The 19,873-nt window shown below is 43.0% G+C and overlaps 1 protein-coding gene across 4 annotated transcripts in view; it reads right to left on the reverse strand.

The window, feature by feature from the left end:
• The window catches only part of LOC130222051 (gastrula zinc finger protein XlCGF57.1-like), a 429,619-nt gene that overhangs the window by 109,503 nt on the left and 300,243 nt on the right, over positions 1-19,873 (reverse strand). The window contains exons 1-2 of one of the 4 annotated variants that reach the window (XM_056454673.1): positions 19,250-19,381; positions 12,852-15,664 (exon numbers count right to left, since the gene is read on the reverse strand). The exons of 2 other annotated variants lie outside the window; for them this stretch is intronic. In XM_056454673.1, the coding sequence (XP_056310648.1) occupies positions 14,280-15,664; positions 19,250-19,304 (1,440 nt within the window). In that variant the 5' untranslated portion in view covers positions 19,305-19,381 and the 3' untranslated portion in view covers positions 12,852-14,279. Of the gene's footprint in view, positions 1-12,851; positions 15,665-19,249; positions 19,382-19,873 lie in introns of those variants that run through there. One more of the 4 variants, XM_056454672.1, reaches the window with a different exon arrangement.

Here is a 19,873-nt window from a genome sequence, read left to right on the forward strand (position 1 = left end):
CTTAAGTAATAGTTTAATGTACAAAAATTGTTATGTGTTGTAATAATGAAATTGTAATAATAATGTCAAAGAACCACCATTTTTCAAAATGGATATATCTCATTTTGCAACGAAACTCTTCATATATTTGTTTAGATCATTACACTCTAGACAAAGCATCAGCTATAACGTTATTGTAGCAATGTTCGTTAGTGAGGGAAGAAGAAGACAGGGTCGGCGATTCAGGCAAGCAGTACAGTTTTATTTTTAATAATGCGTGCACAACACCCGTAGTGTATGTGTGTGTGTGCTCTCTCTCTCCTCTCTCGGCTGCTCCTTCTGTTCTCCTTAAGAAGGTTGTCTCTCCGGCCCAATCACTAGAATAAACAGGTGTTATTTATTATTTCTGATTGGCCTGCTGATTAGCCGCCGGGCTCCAAGCCTGCTCTCCCCCCTCATTGGGTGTTCGATCATGCTTGCCTCTCCACATACCCCCACCGCCCGCCTCAGGCCTTAGGTCTCGGACAGGTGGCAATAGCTGCAGTCTTATCAATTTGGGGCTGCACCTGCCCGTGGCCTAAGTGGAAGCCCAGATACCTTACTTCCACTCGCCCAATTGCGCATTTCCGTGGGTTAGCCGTGAGCCCGGCCCGTCTCAGCGCCGACAATACTGCCCTCAGGTGTTGCATGGCCGAGTATTTTATCCATCAGACGCTAAAACGTTGCCGGTGCCCCGAACAGCCCGAACGGAAGTGTCACGAATTGGTGTAATCCAAACGGCGTTGTGAAAGCCGTTTTTTCGCGGGATATTGGAGTCAAGGGGATCTGCCAATAGCCCTTCGTTAAATCCAAAGTCGAGTAAAATCGAGCAGCACCTAACCGGTCGAGCAACTCGTCAATACGCGGCATTGGATAGGCGTCGAATTTCGACACCGCATTTACCTTGCGATAATCCACACAGAACCGGACCGAGCCGTCAGTCTTGGGTACCAAGACAATCGGGCTGGCCCAGTCGCTGTGGGACTCTTCTACTACTCCCATTTTCAACATATTACTCAATTCTTCCTGAATCACTTTTTTCTTGTGTTCAAGTAGGCGATACGGCCGGGTCCTAACGACCACGCCCGGTTCGGTCTCGATATGGTGCTGAATCAGGTTAGTACGACCGGGCAGGGTTGAGAACACATCAGAGAATTCACGTTGGAGGTGCCGGATATCGAGGAGCTGGCTCGCTGAGAGATGATCCCCTCCGGTGACCAGAGCGCCCGGCCGTTCCCGGCCGGGGCTCTCTGGCCCCAGGTCATCCTCGTTAGTAACAAGCGTAGCCAGCGCCACTTCCTCCGGCTCCCTCCACTGCTTCAGCAGATTAATGTGATAAATCTGACGTGAATCAGCCCTGTCCGAACGAACCACCTCGTAATCGAGATCACTGACTCGTCGTGTGACCACAAACGGCCCTTGCCACTTGGCGAGTAATTTAGAGCTGGAAGTGGGTAATAGTACAAGGACTTTATCTCCCTGTGCAAATTTACGTAGTTTAGTGCCCTTGTCATATCGCCGGCGTTGGTCATCCTGAGCCTTAAGCAAATTCTCCGTAGAGAGCCGCCCCAGTGTGTGGAGTTTTGCTCTAAGGTCCAAATAACAAGGGCTCTAACCACTTATCCCAATTTTTCGCATCCTCGTGAACGAATTTACGGATCATTGATTTAAGCGTGCGATTAAACCTTTCCACCAGCCCGTCTGTTTGTGGGTGATAGACGCTGGTGCGAATGGATTTAATGCCCAATAATCCGTAAAGTTCGCGCATGGTGCGTGACATGAACGCGGTGCCTTGATCAGTGAGAATCTCCTTGGGGATTCCCACTCGGGAGATTATACGAAACAGAGCTTCCGCAACACTTTTTGCTGAGATGTTACAGAGCGCTACTGCTTCCGGGTAGCGGGTTGCATAATCCACTAGGACTAGTGCAAACCGGTGCCCGCGTGCGGATCGCTTTAATGGCCCGATGAGATCCATACCAATTCTCTCGAAGGGCATCTCCATAATTGGTAACGGGCGCAAAGGCGCTTTTGGGGTGGCCGGTGGATTTACCAGCTGACATTCACGGCACGCAGCGCACCATCTGCTGACATCCCCGTGAATGCCCGGCCAAAAGAATCGGGTCATGAGGCGATTTAATATGGCCGCCTGACCTAAATGTCCAGCCATAGGATTAGCATGAGCCGCCTGGAAAAGCATTTCCCGGCGGCTCTTTGGTACTAATAATTGGGTAGTATCTTCTTTTGTCTGAGCGTCTTGGGTCACTCGATACACCCTGTCATTAATGATCGCAAAATATGGATAGGAGAGGGGCCGGTCAGGCTGGAGGTTTTCCCCATCTATCACCTGCACTCTTTCGAGTGCATGTCTTAGCGTGTCGTCACGCGACTGTTCCAGGGGAAAGTCTTTACACCGGGAAATTCCCAGCCCTTCCCCTGAGACAGCGCGTGACGTCACCGCTTGGGATTCCCCCAGCTGAGCGACACACCCCCTACCCGGCGATCTCTTCTTCCAAGACACACCCGCACATAAGACCCCTAATAATCTATTAAATCCAGGCCAATTGGTTCCCAGAATTAGCGGGTGTTTGAGGTGCGGGTTAACTGTTACCTCAACGCTATGCTTTTTTTTTTTTTTAAAGATTTATTTTTGGCCATTTTGCCTTTATTAGATAGGACAGTATTTAGGACAGGAAGCGAAGTTGGAGAGAGAGAGGGGGGTAGGGTAGGGAAATGTCATCGAGCCGGGATTCGAACTCGCGACGCCCTGACGTGCTACTGCACCATATGTTGACGCGCTAACCACTAGGCTATTGCGCCGACGACGCTATGCTTTTTACCCCGGAATTGAATGTCTATCGCCGTTAGCGGGTAGTGAATTACATCCTCGTGCACACACCTTACCCTTACTGTGCGGCTCGTATCCAATGCCGGGTCTTGAAGCAGGCTTTGGTGGATGGAGGTTTGGTTGCACCCCGAATCCACCAAAGCTTGATATGTACCCCCTTTTATACTCACTGGTATCCGGTATAGCCCGTCGCGACCGGGGGCGACAATTGGCGTGGCGGGGACCCGAATCAGCGCACTCACCTCCTTCATGGAGCAGATTTGTGGTGTGCTATTCTTACCCCCGCGGCGCCAAGGCATCGGCCCAGCCCTTCTCACTATACCCCCAGGGCCAGCAAGACCAACCGATTGAACCGGAGAGAGACCTGGCGCTGTCTCGAGAACCGCCAGGGGTCGTGGCTCCACCCCGCCGTCCGGATATGGACCCGCCCCCCTTGGGACGTTCGGCAGATCCGCCTCTGTGCACCGCCATCTGGGTGCTGGTGTGGGCGGTCCCCGCAGTCTGGGCCTGGGAACAGGAGGAGAGAGAGGGAGAGGGGGAGAAGAGAGAGAGGTTATTTCGCCGACCCTGGACCTCGCCACCAGGTGATCCTCCGCCAGCCGGATGGCCGTCTCCAGATCCTCTGGCCGGTGGCACTGGACCCACTCCGATGTTCGGGAGGGGAGGCGGGTGATGAATTGCTCCAGCACTACGGCATCCACCAGCTGGTCGGTGGTCCGGCCATCCTTCACCAGCCATCTGCGGCAGGCGTCACGGAGCTGCTGAGCGAACACGAAGGGCCGGCCACTGGCAGTCAGCTCCATGGAGTGGAAGAGCTGACGCTGCTCTTCCGGGTTGCGGCCGGCCCGCTGGAGAACGGCTCGCTTCAGGTGAGCATACTCCAGGAGATTCTGGGCCGGTAGCTGCTGCACGGCAATTTGGGCTTCGCCTGACAGCAGGGGGATAACTCTTACCGGCCACTCGGCCCGCGGCCAGCCACACGCCTCCGCCAACCTTACGAAGAGGTTCAGGAAAACTTCTGGATCGTCCTCCGGTGCCATCTTCTGTAGCGAGATGGGAGGGTGGGCGGCAGATGTCGGAGCGGGCCGGATCTCCTGGGCCAGCAGACTCCGGATTAGCTCGCGGTCCTCCCGCTGGGCCTCTACGAGGACTTGGAAGCGTTGTTCCAGATTTTTTCTCAGGTCCCCCAGCGCACGATGTTGTTGTTGGTGGAGGGCCGCGAGCGCCTGGATGACTTCCGCACATGGACTGGAAGACGGAGTAACCATTCTGGCAGCAAAGTTTCTTCTTCTTCCCGGGTTTCGGCACCACTGTAGCAATGTTCGTTAGTGAGGGAAGAAGAAGACAGGGTCGGCGATTCAGGTAAGCAGTACAGTTTTATTTTTTCTAATGCGTGCACAACACCCGTAGTGTATGTGTGTGTGTGCTCTCTCTCTCCTCTCTCGGCTGCTCCTTCTGTTCTCCTTAAGAAGGTTGTCTCTCCGGCCCAATCATTAGAATAAACAGGTGTTATTTATTATTTCTGATTGGCCTGCTGATTAGCCGCCAGGCTCCAAGCCTGCTCTCCCCCCCTCATTGGGTGTTCGATCATGCTTGCCTCTCCACAGTTATCCACACCTTTCTTGTGTTTAATCACTTATGTCACTTGTGTTTAATATACTTATATCCTTGTACAATCAAAGACCAACGCAATAAGTGCTGGTTCTGATTGTACATCCGAGTAAGGAAAACGAGTGGATTATGAACCATGAACACGGCAACTGGCAAATTACTGGAGCCCACATACACATCAAAGAACTGAAGAGCCATCAACAACGATAATGCTTTTTTCGATTGTAGAATAATTTCATTGATGTTCATTGAGAAATTTGCGTGAAAAATAACAAATAGGATAATGTTATCCCCCCCCCCCCCCCTTAATTAAAAGAGCCTTGATGGAATCAAAAGCATGTTGGCAATCGTCAGACCAACAAAAGGAACGGGATGGACTCAAAAGTGAGGTTAGTGGATGAAGAGATGGGAAGTAACGAAGTACAAATACTTTGTTACTGTACTTAAATAGATTTTTCTGGTATCAGTACTTTACTTCACGTGTTTGGTGGCACGATCTTTATTATTTCTTGTCATTGCGCAATAATATGAACGCCTTTTTGATGCAGTCTTTTTTTCCTCATTGCGAGCTGCAGTGTGCTGCCTTTTTCAGGCACCGTACGTGGGCTTGAATGACATGACTCAATTTACTTAATAGTCAGGTTGTCAATAACAGTGCACTTGGGAGGGCTGTGCTGATTGTACTGTACTGTGGCTGTTTGTACTGTATTTAGTTGTCAGATCATGTCATTGTGATACAGAAAGGAAAAAACAGCACTGCACAGCACAAAGAACAAACTAAATATAATGTGAATAAAGGACAACCTCCTTTTAGACCTTCATTAGAAAAAGTTGTTGACAGATTTCGAAAAAAATGTATAGGAAATGTAAAAAAAAAAGTCATTATGACAAAATATTATGACAAACTGTTCAGCCATTTTTCATGTAAAGACTTAATCCATGAACAATTGATTAAATGTTGTGAGGAGTGAGACTATTCATGACATGACTACATGATATCAGCAACTAATAATGTAGGAAACAACAGAGAATTGCACATAATTATTTGCATGGATGTGCAACAGCATTTGCAACTTGTTAATAATGAGAAACTGCTTTTCTGCTGTGCACAAGTGACACAATGATGATCTGAAGATTGAACAGGTAGTTTTAAGAATTTCAATTTTTGTCTGAGAAATGGACCAAAGTGACTGAGGAAAAACTGAACGGGTTATGTATGAGAGCTACTTTTTAAAGAGAATGAAGCAGCTTTAGCTTAATACAAAAAAAAGGGTTTGCAGTTATATATATATCAGTGTAAAATGTTAATACTTATAAAGATATACAGGCCTACAGAATTATAGTGTATGAACATGAATAGCAGCTGTTGTTTTTGATCTACAGTAACAGCCACAAAACTATATGATGAACGCTGTGAGTTTGCGTCAGGATGATAATACATGAACCGACTTTTTGAGCAATGTTGTGCGGCTATATTACAGGGTGTGATGCTGCTTGGTTACTTTCATAAAATTGGCAATAAACATTTTACATAAATATTGGAAATTTATCTGGGGTCGCCACAGCAAAATGAACCTCTCATTGTTCCAGCATATGTTTTACACAGCAGATACCCTGTCAGCTGCAACCCAGTACTGGGAAACACCCATACACACATTCACTCACACACACACACACACACACACACTTATACACTACTGCCAATTTAGTTACCTATTATTCACCTATACCGCATGTCTTTGGACTGTGGTTGAAATGAGTACTTTTTACTTTTTTAATTTTGAGGCCATACTTCTTTACTTTTACTTAGGTACAAAAGTGTAGTCAGTACTTTTACTTTTACCAGAGTCCTTTTAAACACGAGTATCTGTACTTCTACTTAAGTAAAGGATGTGTGTACTTTTGCCATCTCTGAGTGGATGTGCAATAGAAGAATAGTTATTTCGTAAGCCGCGATAGTAACCAGCCATACCTTAAAACCTGTGAAGTTCACGTCTGGTAGTTGGAGCTGGGAATTCGGAAATAGCTGTCACTTTCGCTTTAAGAGGGCGCACTTGACCTTGGGAAACTTTAACCAATTTTAACGTCAATGAAGCGTTTGCAAGACCCTCAAACACAGTTTGGAGGGAATTAACATGCTCAACCCAATCACTAGAATACACAGCTAAATCGTCCAAATAAGCATTACAGTTCGGCACTCCTGGCAACACAATATTAATAAGGCCCTGGAATGAGGCTGGTGCGTTTCGCATTCCGAACGCTATAAGAGAATATTGTAGAAAGTTTGTCAGGGGTTACGAAAGCTGAAATGTCAGAGGCACGAGATGTAAGAGCCACCTGCCAATAACCTTGCAGCAAATCTAATTAGCTAAGATAACGTGCTGAAGGAAAACAATCTGAAACGGTAACTGCATTAACTTTGCGATAATCAGTGCAGAATCTAACAGTTTAATCGCTCTTTGGAACCAGCAAACACGAGGAGTTCTATGGACTGCTACTGGGTTTAGCAAACTCATTCTCCAACAAGTACTTCACTTCATTTTGCATTACTTCTCTTTTGAAACTGTTAACACGATATGAGTGTTGTTTAATCGGGACGGCATTACCAACATAAATGTCATGTTCTAAGACGGTTGTGCGTGAAGGTACATCATTAAAGAGAGAGGAAAAATCTGGGATTAACCCTTTAGTGTCACTCACCTGCTGCTCAGATAAGTGAGATAAATGAGTGTTTAGATAGCACAAGATTTCAGAATTTTGTAGTCTAGTAGACTGTTGATGTGTATGACGAAGCACTATCTCATCTTCAGCATAAATGTCATCAACTTGGTCACATGCGAGGGAAACAGAATTAGGCTCAGATGCAGTGACAGTAGACTCAGCAGTGACAGATGCAGTTTCTAACGGATTATCCCTATCATAATATGCATTATTATAATAACACCCTAGCAACCACTTTATCAACCACCTAGCAACACGTTAGCAACCACCTAGCAACACCTTAGCAACCGCCTAGCAAAACTTTAGCAACCACTTAGCAACATCTTCTTAGTAACCGCCTAGCAACACGTTACCAACCACCTAGCAACACCTTAGCAACCGCCTAGAAACACATTAGCAACCATCTAGCAAAACCTTAGCAACCACTTAACAACATCTTAGCAACCTGAAGTGTTGCTAGGTGGTTGCTGAGGTGTGGCTAGGTAGTTGCTAAGCTGTTGCTAGGCAGTTGCTAAGCTGTTGCTAGGCTTTCTCAAAAGAAAACATGAAAAAAGTTTTGTTTTTTAACCAGACATTTAAAAAGTAATTTCAGATATGGAGAAATTTGCAAGGCAGGGGGTGGGGGGGGGGTGTACTGATTCCACTGAGTAAAGCGAATAGCGCATTTTGCAGAAAGTAATTTGTGGTACATGTAAAAATGTGTTTCCCCCATAGAAGATGGCCTCCTATGGGGAAAGACTGAACAGATAGTTTCTGTATAACGTGCAAATGCTACATGAAATTCAGCTAATGAAAGTGTGTGAGGTTGTGAGCTAGCGGGTGATTAAAGTGTAATAGTGAATTTGCAGCAATCCACCTGTCGTTCTGCTGAGGGTGGTGCTATGGGTGAAAGGAGTGTAGAAAGGTCAATGTCAGCACCTATTAGGATAAGGTTTTTGATGGCATTGGAGATCGGGGTGGTTCCAGGACTGGAGCATAATGCAGAATGAGAAGGGGCATGGCTGTGGTTAGGGTAACGGGGGGCTGTGCGGAAGAAATGTGAGTAGGGAGGGTAGACTGTTGGGGAGGGTTAGTAATGGAGGTGGGTGCTTAGTGAAGCGATGTAGAGGAGAAAAAGGTGGGGATACTGGAGGAGGGGAAATGAGAAGGGAGAGGAAGAATGTTAGGACTTGTAGAGAAAGACTGGGTAGAAATAAGCTGGGTTGAAGAGTGAGGGAGGTTGGAAGGGAGAAAGAATTGAGGAGGGTTGAGAGTGGAAGGGATGGCTGGAAAAGTAGGCCTGGAGTTTTCACTGGAATGTGGAGCTGGAGGCCAAGGGAGGGGGGTGGGTAGTCTGAGAGTGGCGTCATTATCCGGTAGATTGTCCATGTTTTGGAATGTTATGGTAAGTGCAGTTTGTCCGGTTCCATGGGATTGCTTTTTATTGCTTTTCTTAGTTGCTTTCTTTGATGGTCTAGGGAGATTTCGTACATGCGGGGCTGTGGTGGGTTGAGGATAGGGTGTGGCGGGAGCAAGCGGTTCTGCTGTCCTTAGGGGGCAGAGTTGGTGACGAGAAGGATTCATAGAGTTTTAGTACTTCTGTTTTATTGCAGCGGCTGGGGATGGAAATTCCGACATTTATGAGGGTCTGGCGGAGTTCGGTCACTTTCATCTTGTTGGAAGTGAGGGATGATGATCTTGCAGAGGCGTATAAAGAAGCTGGAGAAGGTGGGTGGCGATTTGGAGTGACGGGAGATGGGGATTGCGTCCTTGCTGAAGTAAAGTAGATAGGCCTTCGGTCTCTTATTGGAGCCTCGGTATCGAGTCGGCTTCCAGGCTGAGCTTGGTGTTGTTGAGCCGGGGCTGGTGTTTCTGAGAGAGTGGAGATTTCGTTCCTGTCCATGTTGCTGTTTGTGTAGGTTTGTGTTGAGTAGATTTGATGCTGCTGTTTTCTTATTTCCGCTGTTGTTGTGTTGCTGCTGTTGTTAATTTGTCGTAGTCAGATGATGGTTTTAGAATTGTTGATGGGTCGTAGAGAGATGTTGAATTTCAGAAGCTTGTGAAGGAGCTGGAGCAGTCCTGTGCTTTCTTTGAAAAACGAAGATAAGCGAGTCATTTTTTACTAGGCTTCTTATAGTGAGTTTGGATTAATCTGATTGGCTAACTAATGATTGTAAATGAGAAACCAGCTGCAGTCAATCATATTACATGCTCCTCTCGAAATTAGTTTGTGAAACTTCACTAAATGTAGGCTGCCATTCAGACTTAATTGTTAGTATCAAGAATTCAAATGTTGATTTCAACACTTAAATTGCTACTAATAAAAATAGATTTTTCCTTCAAACACTTCTCCACTGTTACATCCTCTCTTTCCTCACACACACAATTCTCACTTCTTGATGTAAATAGTGCAGCAGAAACACTCTGTTCCACTTTAACATCCTGTCTAGGTTAGATCTGTCCTGTCTCCACCAGACCAATGCACCCGACTCCCTCTAACTCCTGGCTGTCGGATTGTCTGAGAGAATTGTTAGTGTTAGGGCATGTTCTGAGATAACATCGAACAGCACCCAGGGCAACAGAGAGCATGGCACAAATCAAAAGCCTCCACTGACCTTAGTAGTTACCAAACCCAACTGGCATCATTAGCCTCCCAAATCCATTCGGCCAAAACCCATACTACCATGACAAAATCAACACCACTTCAGACATCCGCAAACCATTCAGGACCTTTTATACCTTGCTCTGTCCTCCTCCATCAACTCCTTATCAGCTTCTTTACACAAAAAAAAACACTCAAATTAGCAGTCTATTTCCCACCTTGTGACACTACATGTGACGCCGCTGCTGTTTTGTTTTGCTTTATTTTTTTGCTTTTATCTTTTTGCATTCTCTTTTGTTTTGTTTGTTTTCCATTTTTTTGCTCTGCTAAGTTGAATCAATTTCTTTTGTTTGCCAGTGTTTAGTGTTCAATTTACTTATTGGTTTGCTTGCGGCCATTGAATTATTGCTTCCTTTTTGATTCTTGTCATGTGACACACTATGAGTGTATTATGTGCAGACTGGCCTGACTTGATTACAGTAGCTATTCTGGCTGGGTTTTTATGAGCTTATATACGTATTAAGCTTATTTTAGGGTATTACCTTGTATTTTGTTTCTTTTCGCTCTTTTTCGGTTGATAGGTTTTCATTTTGTTAACTTCCTTTTGACGGTCCATTTAATGTTTTATGATGTTTTGTTAACTAGTTCATTTTTATTTTTGCAGGCTTTGTTATTGGCTCGGCCCTTGGTGCAGTAAAACCAACATCCTTAAGTAATCACATTGAGTGTCTGGTAAACAAGAAGTTTTTGTTAGGTGCAGTTCTTTTCTTTCTTATTTCTGATTTGTGTGTACCTTTCTTTTGGCAGGATCCATTAAGGCCTGGTGGTGGAGCAGGGAGACCAGCTGCTGCCTTTTGGCTGGTGTTTTACAGGGGGCTGCCTGGAGTGATCCGATTTCCACTATTGTGTGCGTACAGTGGTTGCAGTGGGGTGAAATTTAACTGGGTTAACGTGTCATTCAGAGTTGCAGCTGGACTACTCTGCTCCCACTATGCCTGGCTGTAAAGTAAACTGTTTTTATGGATTGTGATCTTTTAAATTGTGCTCTTAAAATAAAACTTATATTTTTTGTATTGTGTCTCCTGTCTCATTCCGTCTATTTCCTTGCCTTCAGTGTGGTAAAACTTACCTGTTATCTGGTTGTATTTCCCTGGTGCCCCAGCAGGGTGGCGTAGTCGGATTAACTAGTTTCGGAGGCTTTGGGCCTTTTATGGCCAGTGCCACATTTGGGTGCTTCTGGATGATCAGTTGTCCTTCAAAGAGGACATTGCTAACACAGCTCCATCGTGCAGATCTGCACTTTTCAACAACAGAAAAACCAGACTCTTCTTAACAGATCATGCTGCACAACTTCTAGTGCAAACTCTTGTTATTTCAATGCTGGACCCCAACATTGCTCTTCTAGCTGGATTCCCATCCTGCACCCTTAATCCTTTATAGATGCTCCAGAGCACTGCAGCTCATCTGGTCTTCAATGAGAGCCTATGTAACTCCTCTCTTTATCCCTCTGCATTGGTTTTCGCTTGAGGCTTATACCAAGGGTCCTGGGGTAGCTAGCACAACAACTTTTTTTATACCCATTGAAGATTGAAGATGCAGGCACCCAATTTAGGATTTACCACATACTCCAATCTAGAGTCTTGGGATCAACACAGTGTATTAATATTGTAAAACTCAAAACCTGTCGCTCTGCCTAAATCATTAAATATTCATCAAGTTTGTATTCTACACAAACAATTAAATGTAATAAACTAGAAACAATCTTGAACCTAAAAGTAAAGAAACTTTACTAATAAAAGCTGCAACACAGGACAATTGAATAGGCTTTCTACACTTAAGGCCTTGGTATACTGCAAACTAACCGTGCTGGAGCACCACCTTCTTTGATGTGCAGCGTCTTCCCAGTGATTGGTTTCTCATTCAGGCAGTCAGACAGAGAACATCATCTAAAACAGGCATGTCCAAACTCGGTCCTGGAGTGAAAGGGTCCTGCAAAGTTTAGTTCAAACCCCAATCAGACACACCAGGGCTAGCTAATCAAGCTTATACTAGGCTTTCTAGAAACATCCTTGCAAGTGTGTTGAGGCAAGTTGGAGCAAAAAATCTGCAGGACACCGGCTCTCCAGGACCAGGTTTGGACACCACTGATCAAAAACAACACTAGCTACATGAATACACTGGAGAGTGGAGTACAGATGTATCTGCACCTGTACAATCACTTGCAAAAAGATTAAGCCGCAGAGGTGCTGTTTGGCAGATGTTTATGAAACTGTTCTTCTCTCAGCTCTCAACCATCATTGGTTTTACAGTAAACACGAGGAGCGCAACACATTTATAACCCTACCTACTGCAGTCTAGGAGTGTTGGAAAACAGTATACCGTCACTCAACCTTTTCAAACATTATTCAGACATGAAACATCCTGTGCACATGAGAAAACGTTTTGCTACATTCATGTCGTGTGCAACTTTTTGCCCATGTGTTTCTTAAGCTGCGCCGAATAAGCGAAACACTGTAGACACTGATCAGATCTGTACGGTTTCTCTCCAGTGTAAATCCTCTTATGTTTTTAGATGTGTTGACTGATTAAACCTCTCGTCACAGTGCGAACACTTCTGCGGTCTCTCCAGTATGAATCGCCTTCTGTTTTCAGATGTGTTGACTGATTAAACCTCTCGTCACAGTGTGAACACTTGTACGGTCTCTCCAGTATGAATCTACACGTGCAGTTTCAGTTTTGGAGCTGTAATAAAAGTCTTCTCAAACTCAAGCACATATACTCTTTCACACCAGTGTGGATCTTCATGTGCTCGTTAAGAATTGCTGATCGGTTGAAACTGCCCACATGGAGTTCACGTGAATGGTTTCTCTTCAGTGGGGGTCTTCATGTGTTTATTAAAGGGCCATGAAACCCCCGTTTCAGCAGGATATTTTCACACCTCTAGTTTAGAAAAAGTCAGGAAAGTGGGTGTGTCTAACTCTGTTTAGGTGGGAGTGTCGGGGAGGGAAAGAGGCAAGGATTTTATAAAATGGGAGTTCGATTTGGGCAAAATAAACACACAGACGCAGGGGAGAAAGAGAGTGACTGTGTTTATTGACCGTGGAATGTTTGATACCGCACGTTGTATAAGAGAAAAAAAAAAATCTCGGCATTTCTCAGTAACTCTGATGCACTTGGTAGGTCAGAAAGCCGTGAGTGTGTGTGCATAGACTATCCCGTCACAAAACGCAGCGAAAATTCAACACGTCGGTCGGTAATAGTTTGCGATTGCGGTGTTTACATGTTTAGACTCGGAGAGCAGCATTTACAGCAGATCTTTCAGTCCATAATATTGTAGTGATATTAACTTACTGTAAACAACTTAGAAATCATTTTGCCTAAGGTCTGTCTTTAAACACTGAAAGAGTACTGCTGACGATACAAATTAACTTTGCCATCTGAATAAACAAACAAAGACCACTGATCGCTTACTTACCAAATCTATAGAGACAGGGCAATCAACACCAACTGGAGCCTTTTTTTTGTAAAAGGAGACGAGAAGCAAATCCAGATTTCACGATTTCCAGATGCAAAAAGCTCTTGAGTAAAAAATGTTCTGTACAAACGTATTTCTGCCGCGTGTCATGTGCACTGTAATCCACACGAGTCCACCTGCGCTCTCATAGCAGGAAAATGAAAACATAACCTTCGATGCAGCAAATTATAAAAGCAACACTGATGACCCGTATCTCCAAACAATTCTTATTCTCCCACTTGTTTTGGCAACACATCGTGTCGTCTATCTGCTTTTTGAACGCTGTTTCAGGTAAAACTATCATGCAAATTAATGAAGTTGCATCGCATACACAATAGAGCGCACTGATTGGTTGAAGTCTTTTTCATGAATAAATGCAGCACACTCAGAGACATCACAAAGTATTCCCAGGTACAGACAGCCAGTCTACATGCCAGGATCTAATCCACGTGACGCAGCTTCAAAAATTAGTTCCAAACCGGAAGAAGGAATTTGCTCGAAATAACGCAAAAACAACCTAATTTCACGAAACATTCACTAACATTGTGAAATATGTGTCCTAATAGTGTTTTTAGCAGCATGGGACACTTATATGACTGTCAACAGCTCAAAAAAGGTGTTTTGTGAGCCTTTAAGGTCTGATGAGTTGCTGAAACTCATTCCACACCGAAGCTGCTGTCACACTAGAGTTTGAGCATGCGAAATTCTGTTGTACGGCACTGCGAAAAAGAGCGGGATTAAACAAGATGATTAGACATTAAAAAAGTAAGCGATTGGTCCATATTTTACATTGCTGTCCAGAGAAGTCATGTTTTGATCTACAATTGGTCTTACACAGTCAAGTGATGCGATTTCGCAGGTCAGAGTCCACCAAGCTTGTATTTTGCAACGCAGTGAACTGTAAAACCTGACGCACGAACTTGCATTTCTGGTCGCGTGCGTATGAATGGAAGTCTATGGGTAGAAAAGTTCAGTGTGACCGCGGCTTAAGTGCAAGTGAATTGTTTCTCTCCAGTGTGGATCCTCATGTGTAGATTAAGGGATGATGAGCGGATGAAACTCTTCCCACACTGAGTGCATGTGAATGGTTTCTCTCCAGTGTGAATCATCATGTGTAGATTAAGGTGTGATGAGCATCTGAAACTCTTCCCACACTGGGTGCATGTGAATGGTTTCTCTCCAGTGTGGATCCTCATGTGTTGATTAAGGGATGATGAGCGGCTGAAACTCTTCCCACACTGAGTGCATGTGAATGGTTTCTCTCCAGTGTGGATCATCATGTGGGGATTAAAGTGTGATGAGCAGTTAAAACTCTTCCCACACTGAGTGCATGTGTATAGTTTCTCTCCAGTGTGGATCCTCTTGTGGTGATTAAAGTGTGATGAGCAGTTAAAACTCTTCCCACACTGAGTGCATGTGAATGGTTTCTCTCCAGTGTGGATCCTCATGTGTTGATTAAGGGATGATGAGCGGCTGAAACTCTTTCCACACTGAGTGCATGTGAATGGTTTCTCTCCAGTGTGGATCCTCATGTGTAGATTAAGGTGTGATGAACAGCTGAAACTCTTCCCACACTGAGTGCATGTGAATGGTTTCACTCCAGTGTGGATCCAAATGTGTTGATTAAGGGCTGATGATTGGTGGAAACTCTTGCCACACTGAGTGCATGTGAATGGTTTCTCTCCAGTGTGGATCCTCATGTGTAAAGTAAGGTGTGATGAGCAGCTGAAACTCCTCCCACACTGAGTGCATGGGAATGGTTTCTCTCCAGTGTGGATCCTCATGTGTAGATTAAGAGATGATGAGCGGATGAAACTCTTCCCACACTGAGTGCATGTGAATGGTTTCTCTCCGGTGTGGATCATCATGTGTCCATTAAGGTGTGATGATTGGCTGAAACTCTTCCCACACTGAGTGCATGTGAAGGGTTTCTCTCCAGTGTGAATCATCATATGTAGATTAAGGTGTGTTGAGCATCTGAAACTCTTTCCACACTGAGTGCATGGGAATGGTTTCTCTCCAGTGTGGATCCTAATGTGTAGATTAAGGGATGATGATTGGCTGAAACTCTTCCCACACTGAGTGCATGTGAATGGTTTCTCTCCGGTATGGATCATCATGTGTCCATTAAGGTGTGATGAGCAGCTGAAACTCTTCCCACAGTGAGTGCATGTGAATGGTTTCTCTCCAGTGTGGATCCTCATGTGAATCTTAAGATTGCCTTTTCTTCCAAAACTCTTTATACACTGAGCGCAGGTGCAATGATTCTTATCTCTCCTTTTCAATATACCACAAGTCTGTAAAAGAGTTTTTTCCTCAATTTTGACATGACGTTCCTCGTCTTTCCTCCCCTCATTCTCTTCAATTAGGTCTGAAATAAAAAAAAAAAACCATTAGTTTTCATTAAGTCTTAAAAACTCTTGTCAAAAGCTGAAAAGACACTGGGAACATTGGCTATACACACTGTAATTTTGATGCACATTAAATGTAAAATAAATCAGATCATATTTTGTTTGGTCCATTAACGTGTACACATTATGCAGATTCAATTCAATCCATCTTTATTTATCTAGTGCTTTTACAGCGTGAATTGTGTCAAAGCCGCATAACATAGAAGTTATTGTAAATTGAAACGGTGTCAGTCCAGTTTTCAGAGTTTCTTACATAATTGATCATAAAAGTCATTTGGGTCATATTGATAAGACACCGATTTGAAAGCTGTAAATGGCCTATTTTTATTTGTATATATTCACAATTACAACAAAATGTTTTTATAAAATTTGTAAAGCAGACAGGGAATACTTGTTCATTCTGTGCCTGACTGGTAAACGCATCAGAAAAAAGTTCTGGGGTAACAGTTGAACATTTGCCTCGCAGACATGAGACATACCTGTACAGCATCTGCATAAAGGCAGGAATGTGCACCTTTTCCCTTGTGTGCTGTTGGGTCTTTTTCATCTATTCTGGGGTGATTTTAAGTCTTAATTTGGCCAAAACTTTCTCTGTGTTTCAGCAAACGGACTGATATTCGGGGACATCTTATTTTGACATATTCTGGGAAAATGCTTTGAAATAAAAAGATTAAAAAAACTCAAAACACTCTGGGCAAATTTACTCCCTTTTCGTTAAATTCATGGCTGTTTTTTCTCCATTGGCCTCTATTATAACAAAAATTTTTTTGATTGCAAAGCCATGACAGCATATAATCAAGCATTTATGATTGTTGCCGTTTTCTGTGATGACAGTGAACATTGTTTAATTGGTCTCCAACCATGGGATGGCAAAAAGGAAATGGGTGAGAGTATAAAGGAAGAGGAGGAGAGTTGAAGAGGGCAGCATAATGTGGTGTGCGGAAAAAAGAGAAGTTGACTGAACTGTTGCAGTGCGGTGTAGTGTAAACTTAAAGGTGTTGTTCAGCCACTAAAATCTTGCAGTGAAAGATTGATAAGACTATTTTCAGTTTCATAAGGGACCTTTTACAGCATCGATAATAAAGATTTTAAGTAGTTTAACAACAAAACACAAGTAAATACCGCTATTCCGCCTAGTCTCTCCCTATATTGTTTACCATGCAACTAAATATTCGCTCTGAAATAGCATGTAAGTTTGGCTTAGTAATGAGTGTAATTCCTGCACACCGCCGGACACTAGTCGCTTTTAACATATGAGAAAGGGGTTCTTTTGCTGTCAACTTTAAGGTGCGCATGCTCCTGTTTCAGGAGGCGTGGCTCTGGATGGCAGGGGATGGACTGTGATTCAGAGATTAATGCTAAGCTGTTAGCACTGTGGAAGATCACCTACTGGACCTTTAACGACTGGCTGTGAGAAACAAAAAGCGAAAGTTTGTATTGAAACAACAGAGCAAAGGCCGCTGTCTCGTTACTGAAGTGCTTGTGATGTGTGTGAACGAGTGTGTCTTCTTGGGTTTGGGTTAAAACTGTTGGTCCCCCTACAAAGTGCATTTACGTGCACACACACTATAATCTGCTGTTTTACTCCACTCATTAAAAAGCCAACAAAAAGTGTCTGTCATCAGTGGGTTAATGATCTCAGGAGAATTCTGCTTTGCATTTTCCTATGCATTACTAACATTACTAAACCAGACAACATTTTTTTTAGAAGTTAACCAAATATTGGCGGAGATTCAGCTGGGTTTTTTTCTGATGTGTTTGCCAGTCATGTGGACAGAAGACACTATCCAATTGTTTCAATGTAAAAAAAAAAAAGTCATTGTGGCCCTGTTCACGCGGGTATTCAGGTTAGTTTTCACCAATCTGATGCAACTTTTATTATTTACTAGAATATGCAATTAAAAGTTTCAGATCAATTAACTCCATTTATAAAAAGACTAGCCTATTTTATGCATTAAATAATGAAATAGGTAACATTCACAAAGGTGTATCTTACGGAAAAACACCAATTGACAGGCGCTGCTTTCGGTTTTAAAAGAATCAAGCAGATTTTTTAAAAAAATCTAATTTGCAGAAGAGAAATGATAACCTTAGCAAAAGAAAAAGATTAAACAAATCGGGACTGTTAAAAGAACATTCTACTTCATACATTCTTTAGACTGTAGGTTCCAGCCAGTTAGTCCAATGACGGTGTCTACTGGTGCATGTATGAATCAGATTATGAAGAATGATTAAGAGCATGCATTTTCTTTATTGCATCCTTTTTGCAAGTTATTTTATTAATCTATTTTTTTAAGTGGTGAGAACATTCACTGGCAAAAATGTTCCCCCCGTACCACCAACAAATAAAGTAGCTTGCCTTAGTTAATTTACCTTTTATGTAAAAATTAAGGAATAACTTATAACTTAATTAAATATTAATTAATAAAACATCTGTATAAACGTACGTGTTAATTTTTGAACTTTCGTTAATAAAACAACACAATACTGCTTATAAATTTTGTGGTTAAATATTAAATAACTTTAACTGCTTGAAACGTATAATAATTAAACGTTACATTTTTAAGAACTTCACAAATTGCCTAAATGGCACTTTACTAATCAGTAATAATATAAATAGTAATAATCATAAGTACAAAAATATTAGCCTACTAATAACTATATAAGTCAGATGTTTAAAAAAACAACATAAGCTCTCTCCACCTTTTGTTTTCTATTCATATTTTAAATTCTTTGCCAGAAAAACTAACATGTTGACTTTGTCCAGTTTAAGTGAAGACCTAAGTGGGGTTATAATTTTTCAGCAATACAGGTTCAGACGGTGTGCTTGTAGCACAAATGCGCAGATACTTTTTCACAACTGTGCAAGGGCTTTTTGCTTCATTGTTCCACCGCCCGCATTTCTCGGAAAGCAGGTTTCTCTACACTGTGGAGTGGTGCGTTTTTAATTAAGTTACCAAATATGTTGCTCCATTTCTCATCAATGTCTTCCATTTATCACTTTCTCTTTTGTATCTGCCCATTTTTGGAAATGCCTCTGCGATTCCTGGCTGAATAGCTGGGCGTTTGCGTTTAGAAGACAGGAGTTGATTATACGTGGCTTTTTTTTCCCCTCGCCGCAGTCAATCGCCACTGGCTTGCATGGTTCGGGACCCGTGGAGCTACGCATCGATGGATTTGCTCTTCAGTGTTTGGACTCTCAGCAGTGAATATTAAACCACACTTTAACACATTTTTTAAACAAACCCTACAAAAAGCTTAATCCAAATTAATTGGTTCACCTTTCTCCGTCGGCACGAATCCAAAATGTTCCCAGATGTAAGATTTGGTTTTCCAACAAGATTCATGGTTGAACTTGCTGAATCGCGCCTAATGTTATATTCTATCAGAAATGTAATACTTGGAAACATAACGGTTATTTCTGTTTTAAAGTGTGTGACGTCACGTACTACCGCCAGTGGCAATGGACAACTGCGGTGACTCGGTTGTCATGGTGACCATCACAGCCCTACCCGTGCTGCCCCTGATCAGTAATAAACACCAACCTATCTGTTGTTCAGAGTCTTCATTTTTAATTTTGCAGGGTTCTGGATCACTCATGTTCTCGCTGTCCTTCAATAAACTCGTCACTGGAGCCTGATGGGAATATTCCAGTGTTTATAGCTGGTGGAGGAGGAGTTTCACTGGAGGAGGAGACAATAATTATAATTACATGCTTTTTGCATATATTTATATTTTAATGCCATAGCAGCACTGGCTATATTCATGGCAACACTTGTATTAAATATTCAATATATAATTGACAATCAGAACGGTTTCTGAAATATCATTATTATTTTTTTTAAAACACACAAATAACAACACTGATGAATGTATAGAGGTAAAGTTGGTTTTATATTTGCATATTCGAACTTTCCCCTTAACAATATAATTTCAGAAAAGTATTATTTTGCAAATTCTAAATTGCGCAATCATATGTGCAGCCAAAGACTATCAAAGTAAAGCATTGTTTACAGTAAGGATGCACCGATACCACTTTTTACAAACCGATACGAGTATGAGTATTTTGTGTACTCGGCGATACCGAGAACCGATACTTCATTGATTGGGTTTTAATGGAGTATATTTGTTCGTTTTTGCCTGTAGCAAGGATGAACACAAAAATCTTT

Source organism: Danio aesculapii, chromosome 4, assembly GCF_903798145.1.
Source record: "Danio aesculapii chromosome 4, fDanAes4.1, whole genome shotgun sequence".
NCBI classification, from domain to species: domain Eukaryota; kingdom Metazoa; phylum Chordata; class Actinopteri; order Cypriniformes; family Danionidae; genus Danio; species Danio aesculapii.